Below are 13,078 nucleotides of genomic sequence, written 5' to 3' on the forward strand. Positions count from 1 at the left end.
TAGTAAAACCTTTTAACGACCATGGACGTACAGAGTACATTGGTTGTTAAGGGGTTAAGTATTCTAAATTTTATTTTTAAAGTGTAAATTATAGTTTAAGGAAGAAGGTGCATTGTTCTGAGCTGAAATAAGCAAACTGTAAGTATAACCACTAGATCATGTGTTCTCTTGCTCGGTTGGTGTCTTGGCTTGTGTAAAACTTGTATAGTTTAATGAATACATTTTAGTGTGATGCAATTTCACTAGTGTAAGATAGAAAGGTCATGAGTTCTGAAGTGTTGTTCACACTATATTTATCATTGGCTGTACATAACTTTTTTTTTTTCCCCTCGCTCCTCCTTACAGAGAACTCACAGACATGAGCTTTTTACCCCACCTGTTATTGGTGCACATCCTGATGAAAGCAGGAGCAAATTCCAGGTACTCTATAATCTGCTGGGTAGTCAGAATTTGTAAAGGATTTCCAATGATCTGAATAAAAAGATGATCAGTAACCATGGTTACCTGTTCTCACCCATCAGCTGATTATTTCACCTGTGCTCTAGTTCAGATATGAAAATCTGTCCTTTTTAGGAGTACTTGAGGACTGGAGTTGAGAAACACTGTAATAAACTACTTAAAATTGTGTTATAGGAGGAAATAATTTAAAATTGAAACAAGTTAAAAGGATGTTTTGTGTGGATAAAAAAAGGAAAGAATAAGAAGAAACAGTAAGATAGATATATGTGGATTGCTGAGTCATATATTGTCGTCACTTATATTTTAAAGGACATTAAACACGTCTTGCTTTTTCCACACTACGTAGAGACCAAGAAGCCAAATGGTACTCTAACAATGTCACACATTTTATTTATTAAAGCAAAAACAAGATACACTTAAATTGATAAAGGAAAGTAATATAATCTCTTGTAAAATAGCATTGACAATAATCTAGAATATATAGTACATGATGTAATACTAATTACATACAACACTCTGTGCAAAGAAAATCACAATTTTCTTTGCACAGAGAGAGTATTTACCCAGACTGGTTTTGTGACAAGGAGCTGACTTCTGGATCTAAGGGAGAATCTTATATATGTGCTACCCAGGAGGACTAATAAACCTCTGAAGTGCCCTCCTAATCTTGGGACTGTCTGAGCATCAATATCATATACAGATAAGAACTTATTAGAGACTTAATACTATTTATTTATTATATATTGTTTTAAGCTGTATTTTCTGTTTATATTGATCTCATCACATCACATTTGATGAGAGTCCATGTCTCATTTTTTCTGTAATTGTCATTATTATTTTGTCTTTATACATTATCTGATCATTTTATATTATTTTTATAGTGTTTATTGTTTTTACTATACTTCAGTATTATCCTACAGATTGTTGTAATACATCTATATTTATATTAGGCCTTGGTTGACCTTTTTTTTAAAAATTATATTTTTAAAAATTATATATTTCTTCTAGCGCCCCCTAGAGTTACGCTTGCATAGTGTAACAGGTATTTCTATTAATTACATACAAGTTTATTAAAAATATACTGCAAATCAAACTTTATTTTATGAAATAAGCACACACGAGAAATCTTGATTTTTATTGCAGCTGTAATATTTTTTTTTTTTTAATGTATTTCTCTCTGCTGCTGAAGAACAGAAGTGTAATTTATTTTGAATATTTATTACTTGGTGCCAGGTAGCCAAAAAAACTAACCTGAACAGTCCAACCTACTCTCATATAGGCAGATTCCCTGTTTGTGGCAAAGGGTAGGCTGTATAGCAGTCGTTTGGTCTAACTTTAAACTGCTGCACTGAAATGAACAGATGTGTAGTTTGACATGGTGTGCAGAGCCAGTAAATGTGCTACCTCTATAGCTCAAACACTTTCTATTTAAAGCTTTGGAGGGATGCAGTTTACATAACCACTCTATAGATGAAAATAGCCTTACTCTGTACTCTTCAGTTCCTCTGTACTGTGTAGACTTGCTTTAAAATAAAATTGTGCATTTCTTTCAGCTTAAAACTGTAGAAACTCTCCTGGGTAGTACTGCTAAAGTAGGAGAAGTGATTGTCCTAGGGATGATAACCCAGCTGAAAGAGGTAGGTAACTGCTGTCACATTAATGTGCTTTGGCCTAAAATCTACTCTGATCATCATCTTATCTTTAAAATAAATAAATAAATAAATAAATAAAAATTCATGATTTATTCAATTTATTTTTCAACTTATTTTAACTGAAATGTATTTCTGTTTAGAAGGTGGCGAGAATCCATGTGCAATTACTACTAGGATTCAACTCCTGGCCACTAGAAAGAGGCAAAGATTCCAAATAAACTAAGTGCACTTAATCCCTTTCACCTATCTGGTATTCCAGTCTTATTTTTGCCTCTACAGGAATAGGTGAAGAATTGTGGTGCTAAAGTTTTCTTCTCTGTATGGTGTCCCAGGGACTGGTCCTTAGCCATCTCCCTGTTTTGCCTACTCGTCGTACTCTTATGCAAAACCCTTTGCTGTTTTATACAGCACTGGATAAGCTATCTACTGAGAGCAGAAAAACTGTAGCCGGGTAAGAACAGTAGAGTGGGTGTCTGTCAGGTAAGTACAGGCTATTAATAGGTACATTTTTCTTTTAATGTATATCATAGCCAGAGGACTCTTTGTCATAGGTAAACACAGTGTGTAAGGGCTACATGTTTGTGTGAATATTTTTATCGCACCTTATGTTTTTGCAGTTAAATTTTTTTAGAAATTATCAAGCTTTCTCTGGACATCATGTGAGAAACAAGTTAATTTGGGGACAAATAGACAATTATATTTCTAATGACACGGTGAGTCCACAGGAATATCACTCCTGGCCAGCAGAAGGAGGCAAAGAGCACCACAGCAAAGCTGTTAAGTATCACTTCCCTTACCACAAACCCCAGTCATTCTCTTTGTCTGCATTGCAAGGAGGTGGTAAAGTTTAGGTGTCTTTCTTCAATCAAGATTTTAATATTTTAAAGCAGAGTAGGTTTGCTCTGATCTTTCCTGGGGTCTAGCCTTAACCCACGTCAGTCTCTTAAGTAGAGCAGTGGTGGCTTTTAAGCAATTGGGAACTTGTGGGGTGCGATCCCCATTGCACCTCTCAAACAATTTTTACTGCCCTACCTTGAAAGCCTGAGTAAGATTATTCAGTCTTTCTTTTCTCTCACAGGTCCATGTGAGGGAGGATACCCTCTCAAACCAGGTGAGCTGCCCTTCTGCCGGACAGATGTAGATTCAGATAAGTGCACTCTCAGCTATGGTTTGGCACTTTATGCATTAATATAATGTTCTAAATATATGTATTGTACTTATATTTGCCATGAGTCGGGTTTATGTATATTTCCGTTTGCAGACTATCAGTTTCATATTTGGGAGAAAAACCTATTTAGGAAAATATTTTTCATACTTGTGGTATAGTCTTTTTTTCAATTGACTGCTTTTTCATTAAATTTGGAGAGTAAAATTAGGCTTGCGAGGGCGCAAAATGCCAAAGTTTATTGCGTCATTCTTGGCACAATAATTTTTTTTTAGCGCAAAGGTACGTCTGATGATGCAAAATCGTCATTTCAGGCGTCTTAGTTGACGCTGAGTTCCTTGCACAAGGTTGCGTCTACAATGACGCGAGTGTCATTTCCGGATGTTGTTAGCACCGAAACATTTTCAGTTTGCGTTGTGAGTCATACTTGAAGCCAAATAATTTCATTATGTAAAACCCCATTCCTATATGCCTCTTGCCTTTTTCTATATCAGAGGGCTATGTTTGCATTTTTTTTCCCATTCCTGAAACTGTCATATAAGGAAATTGATAATTTTGCTTTATATGTTCTCTTCCATTTGCAAGATGTCTCAATCTGATCCTGTCTCAGAAACCACTGTTGGAACCCTGCTGCCTAATAACAGTTCTACCAAAGCTAAGTGCATTTGTTGTATATTTGTGGAGATTATATCTCCAGCTGTGGTATGTAATAGTTGTCATGATAAGCTTTTACATGCAGAGAATGTGTCCATCAGTAATAGTACAATGCCTGTTGTTCCTTCAACATCTAATGTACATGATATACCTGTGAATATAAAAGATTGCTGATGCGATTCAGAAGGCTTCGTCTGCCATCCCGCCTTCTAATAAACGTAAAAGGTATTTTAAATCTTGTCATAAAGTTGATGAAATTTCAAATGACTGACAACATACTGAATTATCATCCTCCTGATGAGGATCTCTCTGATTCAGAAGATCCTTCCTCAGATATTGACACTGACAAATCTACTTATTTTTTTAAAATGGAGTATATTCGTTCCTTGGTAAAAGAGGTGTTGATTACATTGGATATTGAGGAAACTAGTCCTCTTGATATTAAAACTAGTAAACGTTTAAATTCTGTTTATAAACATCCTGTGGTTATTCCAGAGGTTTTTCCAGTTCCTGATGCCATTTCTAATATGATTTCTAAGGAATGGAATAGGCCTGGTGGTACTTTTTATTCCTTCTTCAAGGTTTAAAAAAAATTGTATCCTTTGCCAGTAGTTAGATTGGAGTTTTGGGAAAAGATCCCCAAAGTTGATGGGGCTATTTCTATTCTTGCTAAATGTGCTACTATTCCTATGGAAGATTGTACTTCTTCTAAAGATCCTTTAGATAGGAAACTTGAATCCTATCTAAGGAAAGCTTATTTATATTCTGACCATCTTCTTAGGCCTGCCATTTCTATGGCTGATGTTGCAGCTGCATCAACTTTTTGGTTGGAAAGTTTAGCGCAACAGGAAATGGATCCTGATTTGTCTAGCATTGTTCGCTTACTTCACCATGCTAATCATTTTATCTATGATGCCATTTTTGATATCATCAATATTGATGTTAAATCTATGTCTTTAGCGATTTTAGCTAGAAGAGCTTTGTGGCTCAAATATTGGAATGCTGACATGGTATCTATGTTTACATTACTATCTTTCTTTCCAAGGTAATTTTTTTTGGTTCTCAGTTGGATTCAATTTATTTCAACTGTTACTGGGGGGAAGGGATTTTTTTTTGCTTCAGGATAAAAGACCTAAGGGTAAATATAAAGCTTCTAACCATTTTCGTTCCTTTCGACAAAGTAAGGAACAGAAACCTAATCCTTCCCCCAAAGAATCTGGTTCCAATTGGAAACCTTCAAGTTGGAGTAAATCCAAACCGTTTAAGAAACCAAAGCCAGCCCCCACGTCTGCATGAAGGTGCGGCCCTCGTTCCAACTCAACTGGTAGGGGGCAGTTAAAGATTCTTCCAAAACATTTGGGCAGATTCTGTCCAAAATCAATGGATTCAGAGTATTGTCTCTCAAGGGTACTGAATAGGATTCAGTTTAAGACCTCCTGTGAGAAGATTTTTTTTTTTTTTTTTTCTCACGCATCCCAGCAAATCCAGTAAAGGCTCAGGCTTTTCTGAAGTGTGTTTCAGGCCTGGAGCTTTCGGGGGTAATCATACCAGTTCTGTTTCAGGAACAGGGTCTGGGGTTTTATTCAAATCTATTCATTGTCACAAAGAAAGAAATTCCATTCAGGCCAGTTCTGGATCTGAAAATTTTGAATCGTTACGTATGAGTGCCAACTCTCAAAATGGTGACTATAAGGACTATTCTGCCTTTTGTTCAGCAAGAGCATTATATGTCCACAATATACTTACAGGCTGCATATCTTCATATTCCGATTCATCCAGACCACTCAGTTTCTGAGATTCTCTTTTCTAGATAAGCGTTACCAATTTGTCGCTCTTCCATTTGGCCTAGTAACAGCTCCAAGAATCTTTTCAAAGGTTCTCAGTGCCTTACTGTCTAATCAGAGAACGGGGTATTGTGGTGTTTCCTTATTTGGACGATATCTTGGTACTAACTCAGTCTTTACATTCTGCAGAATCTCACATGAATCAACTAGTGTTGTTTCTTCAAAGACATGGTTGGAGGATCAATTTACCAAAAAGTTATTTGATTCCTCAGACACGGGTTACCTTTTTAGGTTTCCAGATAGATTCAGTGTCCATGACTTTGTCTCTAACAGACAAGAGACGATTAAAATTGGTTTCAGCTTGTCGGAACCTTCAGTCTCAATCATTCCCTTCAGTAGCTATGTGCATGGAAGTTTTAGGTCTCATGACTGCAGCATCGGACGCGATCCCCTTTGCTCGTTTTCATATGAGACCTCTCCAGCTTTGTATGCTGAACCAATGGTGCAGGGATTATACAAATATATCACAATTAATATCCTTAAATCCCAAGGTTTGACTCTCTCTGACTTGGTGGTTAGATCACCATCGTATAATTCAAGGGGCCTCTTGTTCGTCCAACCTGGACTGTGATCACAACAGATGCAAGTCTTTCAGGTTGGGGAGCTGTCTGGGGATCTCTGACAGCACAAGGGGTTTGGAAACCTCAAGAGGCGAGGTTACCAATCAATATTTTAGAACTCCATGCTATCTTCAGGGCTCTTCAGGTGTGGCCTCTGTTGAAGAGAGAACCGTTCATTTGTTTTCAGACAGACAATATCACAACTGTGGCATATGTGAATCATCACGGTGGGACACGCAGTCCCCAAGCTATGAAAGAAGTATCTCGGATACTTGCTTGGGCGGAATCCAGCTCCTGTCTAATCTCTGCGGTTGATATCCCAGGTATAGACAATTGGGAAGCGGATCAGACTTTACATCCAGGGGAGTGGTTGCTCCATCCAGATGTGTTTTCTCAAATTGTTCATATGTGGGGTGTTCCAGAAATAGATTTGATGGCTTCCCATCTAAACAAGAAACTTCCCAGGTACCTGTCCAGTTCCAGGGATCCTCAGGCGGAAGCAGTGGATGCGTTATAAGCAGGTTGGTAACACCAAGGAACTGCTATCTTCCTGCCTCTAGTTCTTCCAAAAGTGATTTCCAAAATCATCATGGAACAATCGTTTGTGTTGCTGATAGCTCCAGCATGGCCTCACAGGTTTTGGTATGCGGATCTTGTTCGGATGTCCAGTTTCCATCCTTGGCCACTTCCATCAAGGCTGGACCTTCTGTCTCAAGGTCCGTTTTTCCATCAGGATCTCAAATCATTAAATTTGAAGGTATGGAAATTGAACGCCTAGTGCTTAGTCATAGAGATTTCTCTGACTTCCAAACTATTATCGAGTTTGGAAGACTTATTTCATGGTGTTCTTCACATAAATTCTCCTGGCATTTTTTTATAATTCCTAGAATTCTACAGTTTATTCAGGATGGTTTGGATAAAGGTTTGTCTGCAAGTTCCTTAAAGGGACAGATCTCTGCTCTTTCTGTTTTATTTCTCAGAAAGATTGCTAAGCTTCCTGATATTCACTGTTTTGTACAGGCTTTGGTCCGTATCAAGCCTGTCATTAACTCAATCTCTCCTCCTTGGAGTCTTAATTTGGTTTTGAAGGCCTTGCAGGCTCCTCCTTTTGAGCCTATGCATTCTTTGGACATTAAACTACTTTCGTGGAAAGTGTTGTTCGTTTTGGCCATCTCTTCTGCTAGAAGAGTTTCTGAATTATCTGTTCCAAGGCTAAAGATGTATTAAAGACCAATTAGATAAAAAAGATATCCCTACAATCAAAACAAATGTGTAAAGACGGGAATCTTTATGAGCAAAAATTATAAAAAGGACTATGCCAATTTATTAGATTGGAAATAACAAGCAATAAAACATATAAAACTAAATATAAAAATCGGACGTCTCCGATGTTAAAAATAAAACTTTAATGTTGCCACCACAAAAAAAAAAACCCGTTGTCGGCCATTAAACAGTTCCAAAGGACATGACCATCCAAACAAATGGCCAGGCAGTCCCCAAATGTCAGGATTTCTATTACCTTATCCGTCCGGATATCCCAATCCAACAGACTCACAAGACTTTTCACCTCCGTAGAGATACCGGTCTGTAGCAGATGAAGTCACGTGTGTGGGAGCTGTCCTGATGCTGTAATCCTATTGGTCAGAGCAGTTCTCCTGATCACAGCGTTTCCAGCCGATTTAAATGTTGGTAAAGAATAGCGTATTCGCTGTTAAGTGCACATAGCACACAGGATACCTGTAACACTTGTATAAGGCTACTTTTGACAGGGGGTCTGTCTGGCTAGCCATGCTACAGTCCGTGTCATTGCCAGGGCAGCAGCTGCAAATGCGCTCAGAGGCTCCAGGTGTCTGCATTTACCCGTATGTTTCTTGGCTTGTCTTCCGCCTGTGTCAGGGTGTCAGCACACCGCAGCAGTCTCTATATTGGAGACATAAGATTCTCATAGAGTACAAAATATAGAGGTACTGCAATTTGTTATCGAATTTATCAGGTAAGTTCTGACATAAATTATGTTTTTTAGACAATCCTTTAATTTGTCTCTTGGCTCAGCTAAAGGTCAGAAGACTACAGCCGTTTAACTACTTGTCTAACACTCTTGATTACTAAGCCTTTTTGGAGACGGGATAGTTTTTTTTTTTTTTTTTGCCCATTCTACTAGATCCGTTTCCTTTTGAGTTTTCAATAAGGCTTGTGTTAAACAAATTTACAAGACAGGTACATGTGTTTTCTTCTCTAATTTCTACCACTTTGATATGTTTGGTAGGGAAGTTTGGACATTGACTAATCAGTTTCCTATCAAAAATGATTTTTATTTTTTTTATTTTTTTAAATTCTTCAAGCAGCAGTTATTTAGGTATCTGCCTTAAAAAAGGTTTTTGCCTAGCCCAATTACTCATGGACTCCACAGCCTGGGTATTACTTCCGAAGGAGTTATGGCTTGTGGATGCTCACCACCTTATGAAAGAAAACAACTTTTATTCTTAGCTGATCAATTTAATTTCTTTCATGATGGTGATAGTCCATGAGACCTGCCCTATTTAATTTTATACCTCCCCTTTTTCGTTTCCCACCTTTCTACTTTCTTGTCTATATATCAGACTAGAATACCAGAGTGGTGAGAGGAATTAAGTACCTAGTGGCCAGGAGTTGAATCCCAGGAGTAATGGCTTGTGAAATTTCACCACCACAAATAAAATTAATTTATCAGGTAAGTATGATAAATTTTTCCCTTCAAAAGGTATTTCTTGTTCTCATTTATATACATTTATTTTGCATGGTCTACCTCTTTGTAGTTGGGCTGTTTTTGCTCCTAGACACTCCTGTTTCACAATAATATCACTCACATTTGACCAGGGCAGATCTAGTGTGTAAGAAATTTCACAAAATTTAAAGAAGGCATGCTATGACATTGCCACATTTAAAGTCTCGTGTGTGTGTCATTTGCTTGGGAAAATGTGCAATCTGTATGAAGATGTGTGAATGCAAATAACTTAAAATAGCTATAGCACAGAGGTATAAAATGGCTTAACTTAAGGGTTTAATTAACTTTGTACTGTATCATGTTTTCTGTTTCAGGGTAAATATTTCTTAGAAGATCCAACTGGAGCAGTGCAGCTTGATCTCAGCAAAGCAATATCCTTTTCTCGTTGTGCCTAATATAGTTATTTCCATCTAAAGGGGAGGAGAGTCCACGACTTCATTCATTGCTATTGGGAATTAAGAACCTGGCCACCAGGAGGAGGTAAAGACACCCCAGCCAGAGGCTTAAATACCTCCCGCACTTCCCTCATCCCCCAGTCATTCTTTGCCTTTCGTCACAGGAGGATGGCAGAGGAGTGCCAGAGTTTCGGAGTCTCCAGATGCTCTATACGAAGTCGAGGCCTACTCCGACTCTTTGGAGGAGGCCCATTCTGGGTCTGTGTCATCTAAGCCTCCTGCTGCGGAGAAGCCTGGTTATAGGTTTAGGATGGAAAATTTGTGTTTTCTGCTGCGACAGGTGCTTGCTACTCTGGAGGTTCCGGAACCTAAGATCCTGGAGGAACCTGCGATTCCTAAACTTGAGAACGTGTACGAGGACAGGGTGGTGCCTCAGACTTTCCCGGTCCCCGTTAAGATGGCAAATATCCTCTTTCTCCTCTCTCCTGTGGGGGACCATTCCCAAGGTGGATGGGGCTATCTCTACGCTCACAAAGCGGACGACTCTTCCCCTAGAGGATAGTTTGACGTTTAAGGAGCCTATGGATAAAAAGCTGGAAAACATGTTGAGAAGGATGTTTCAGCACACAGGGTTTGTTTTTTCAGCCTGTGGCAGCGGTCGCCGGTGCTGCAACATATTGGTGTGAATCCCTGTGTGACATGGTCGAAGGGGAGACATCCATCGACGAGATACAGGAGAAGATTAAGGCGCTGAAGGTCGCCAATTCTTTAATCTGCGATGCCCATATGCAAATTATTCGCCTGAATGCTAAGGTATCAGGTTTTTCGGTTTTAGCGCACAGGGCTCTGTGGCTAAAATCTTGGTCTGCGGACATGACCTCCAAGTCGAGGCTGTTGTCCCTGCCTTTTTAAGGGAAGATCCTGTTCGGTCCAGGATTGGTTTCGATCATATCCACGGTTATGGGAGGTAAGGGAGCTTTCCTACCACAGGATAAGAAGGCTAAGGGATCTACTTTTGTCCCTTTAGTGCGGACAAGGCCCAGCGCCAGCAACCGCCGCGAAAGCGCACCAGTCCAAGGGATCTTGGAAACCGGCTCGATGTTGGAACAAGTCTAAGCAGAGCAAGAAGCCGCTGAGACTAAATCGGCATGATGGGGCGGCCCCGACCGGTCTCAGGATCACGTAGGGGGCAGATCATCTCAATTCTCAGACACTTGGTTGCATGACGTTCAGGACCCTTGGGTACTAGAAGTTGTCTCCCAGGGTTACATGATAGGGTTCAGATCCCATCCGCCCGAGGGCAGATTCCTCCTGTCAAACCTGTCTTCAAGACCAGAGAAGAGAGAGGCCTTTCTAGAGTGTGTGAGATATCTCGCCTCTCTCTGGGTTATCGTACCAGTACCCCCAGCAGAAAGGAGTCTAGGATACTATTCCAAAGAAGGAGGGCACGTTCCGCCCGATTCTGGACCTAAAGTGTTTTAACACATTTCTGAGTGTTTCATCGTTCAAAATGGAAACGATCAGATGCATTCTGCACCTAGTTCAAGAGGGACAGTTCATGACAACTATAGATTTGAAGGACGCTTACCTTCATGTGCCAATCCACAGGGACCACCTCGGGTTCCTACAATTTGCATTTCTGGACCAACACTTCCAGTTTGTGGCCCTTCCTTTTGGTCTGGCGATGGCCCGAGGGTCTTCACGAAGGTTCTGGCGGCGCTGCTGGCAGTGGCCAGATCCAGGGGCATTGCAGTGGCGCCTTATCTGGACGGTATCTTAGTTCAGGCGCTGTCGTTCAGCGTCGCAGAGGATCGTTCGAGGGCTCTTCTCTTGCCTCTCCAATCTCACGTTGGAAGACCAACTCGGGAAAGAGTTCCCTTGTTTCCAGCAACAGGGTAGAGTTCCTGGGTACGATAATAGACTCTCTATGTCCATGAAGATATTTCTCACGGATCGGCGGCGCAGGAAGCTTGCGTCCACCTGTCTTGCCCTTCAGTCCTCCACAAGCCCGTTGGTGGCTCAATATATGGAGGTGATAAGTCTCATGGTGTCAAGCATAGATGTCGTCATCCCGTTCGCCAGGTTCCATCTCAGACCTCTTCAATTGTTCATGTTGAGACAGACAACGGCGATCATTCAGATCTATCACAGCTGATATCCATGGATGCTCGGACTCGGAACTCCCTCTATTGGTGGACCCGTCCGGAGCAACTGTCGGGATGGGGAGCTGTTTGGGTTGTCAAGATGGCACAAGGAAAGTGGTCCAGGGAAGAGTCTCTCCTTCCGATCAACATCCTAGAACTACAAGCAATTTACAATGCTCTGAAGGCGTGGCCTTCTCTGGGTTTAGTCAGTTTCATCAGATTCCATACAGACATTACCTCGGTGGCTTACATCAACCATCAAGGGGGTACGAGGAGCTCCCTCGCGATGAGGGAGGTGTCTCGGATTCTGGAATAGGCAGAGTCCCACGACTGCTCGCTCTCAGCGATTCACATACCAGGTGTGGACAACTGGGAAGCAGACTTTCTCAGCAGACAATCCTTCCATCTGGGGGAATGGTCTCTTCACCCCGAGGTGTTTTGCAGAGATTTGTCACAAATGGGGAACACCGGAGATAGATCTCATGGCGTCCAGACTCCATTGCAAGCTACCTCGATACGGGTCGAGGTCCAGAGATCCCCAGGCAGAGCTGATAGATGCCCTACTGGTTCCTTGGGGATTCAGCCTAGCTTACATTTTTCCACAGCTTCCACTTCTACCTCGAGCAGTGGCACACATCAAACAGGAGTGGGCCTCGGCCATTCTGATTGCTCCTTCGTGGTCGCGGAGGACGTGGTTTGTGGATCTGTTGGGGATGTCATCCTCTCCGCTTTGGAGGTTACCCTGTTGCAGGGATCTGCTGTCACAGGGTCCTTTTCAACATCAAAATCTAGATTCTCTGAGGCTGACTGCGTGGAGATTGAACGCCTTGTCTTAGCCAAGAGAGGCTTTTCTGAAAGCGTGATTGATACTCTAATTCAGGCAAGGAAGCCAGTCACTTGTCGCATCTACCATAAGGTGTGGAGGACCTGGTGTGAGAAGCATGGATATCCTTGGCATAAGGTGAAGGTATCCAGGATTCTGGCCTTTCTCCAAGACAGTTTGGTGAAGGGTCTTGCCGCTAGTTCCCTAAAGGGACAGATTTTGGCTTTATCAATTTTGTTGCATAGGAGATTCGCTGAGCTCCCTGACATTCAGTCTTTTTTGTTCAGGCTCTGTCTAGAATCAGGCCTGCCTTTAGACAGTCGGCTCTGCCTTTGAGCTTAAACTTAGTCCTTAGGGTTTTGCAGAGGGTTCCGTTAGAATCTAAATGTCAATGGAATGCATAGGTTCAGTCCTGGAAGGTTCTCTTCCTGTTGGCTATTGCATCGGCACGCAGGGTATCTGAACTAGCTGCCTTGTGATCCTCCCTTTTCTGGTGTTTCATGCGGATAAGGCTGTTCTTCGCACTGGGTTGGGGTTTCTCCCCACGGTGGTGTCTAGCCGTAACATCAATCAGGAAATAGTGGTTCCTTCCTTGAGTCCTAACCCTTCTTCTTCAAA

The 13,078-nt window shown here is 41.1% G+C and overlaps 1 protein-coding gene across 1 annotated transcript in view; it reads left to right on the forward strand.

The window, feature by feature from the left end:
* The window catches only part of POLE2 (DNA polymerase epsilon 2, accessory subunit), a gene marked incomplete in the record, with an annotated part of 205,906 nt that overhangs the window by 24,644 nt on the left and 168,184 nt on the right, over positions 1-13,078 (forward strand). The window contains 3 exon segments of the mRNA XM_053697663.1: positions 346-420; positions 2,013-2,096; positions 9,413-9,469. Of these exon segments, the coding sequence (XP_053553638.1) occupies positions 346-420; positions 2,013-2,096; positions 9,413-9,469 (216 nt within the window).

The sequence above is a fragment of the Bombina bombina genome, chromosome 1 (genome assembly GCF_027579735.1).
Source record: "Bombina bombina isolate aBomBom1 chromosome 1, aBomBom1.pri, whole genome shotgun sequence".
Lineage (NCBI taxonomy): Eukaryota > Metazoa > Chordata > Amphibia > Anura > Bombinatoridae > Bombina > Bombina bombina.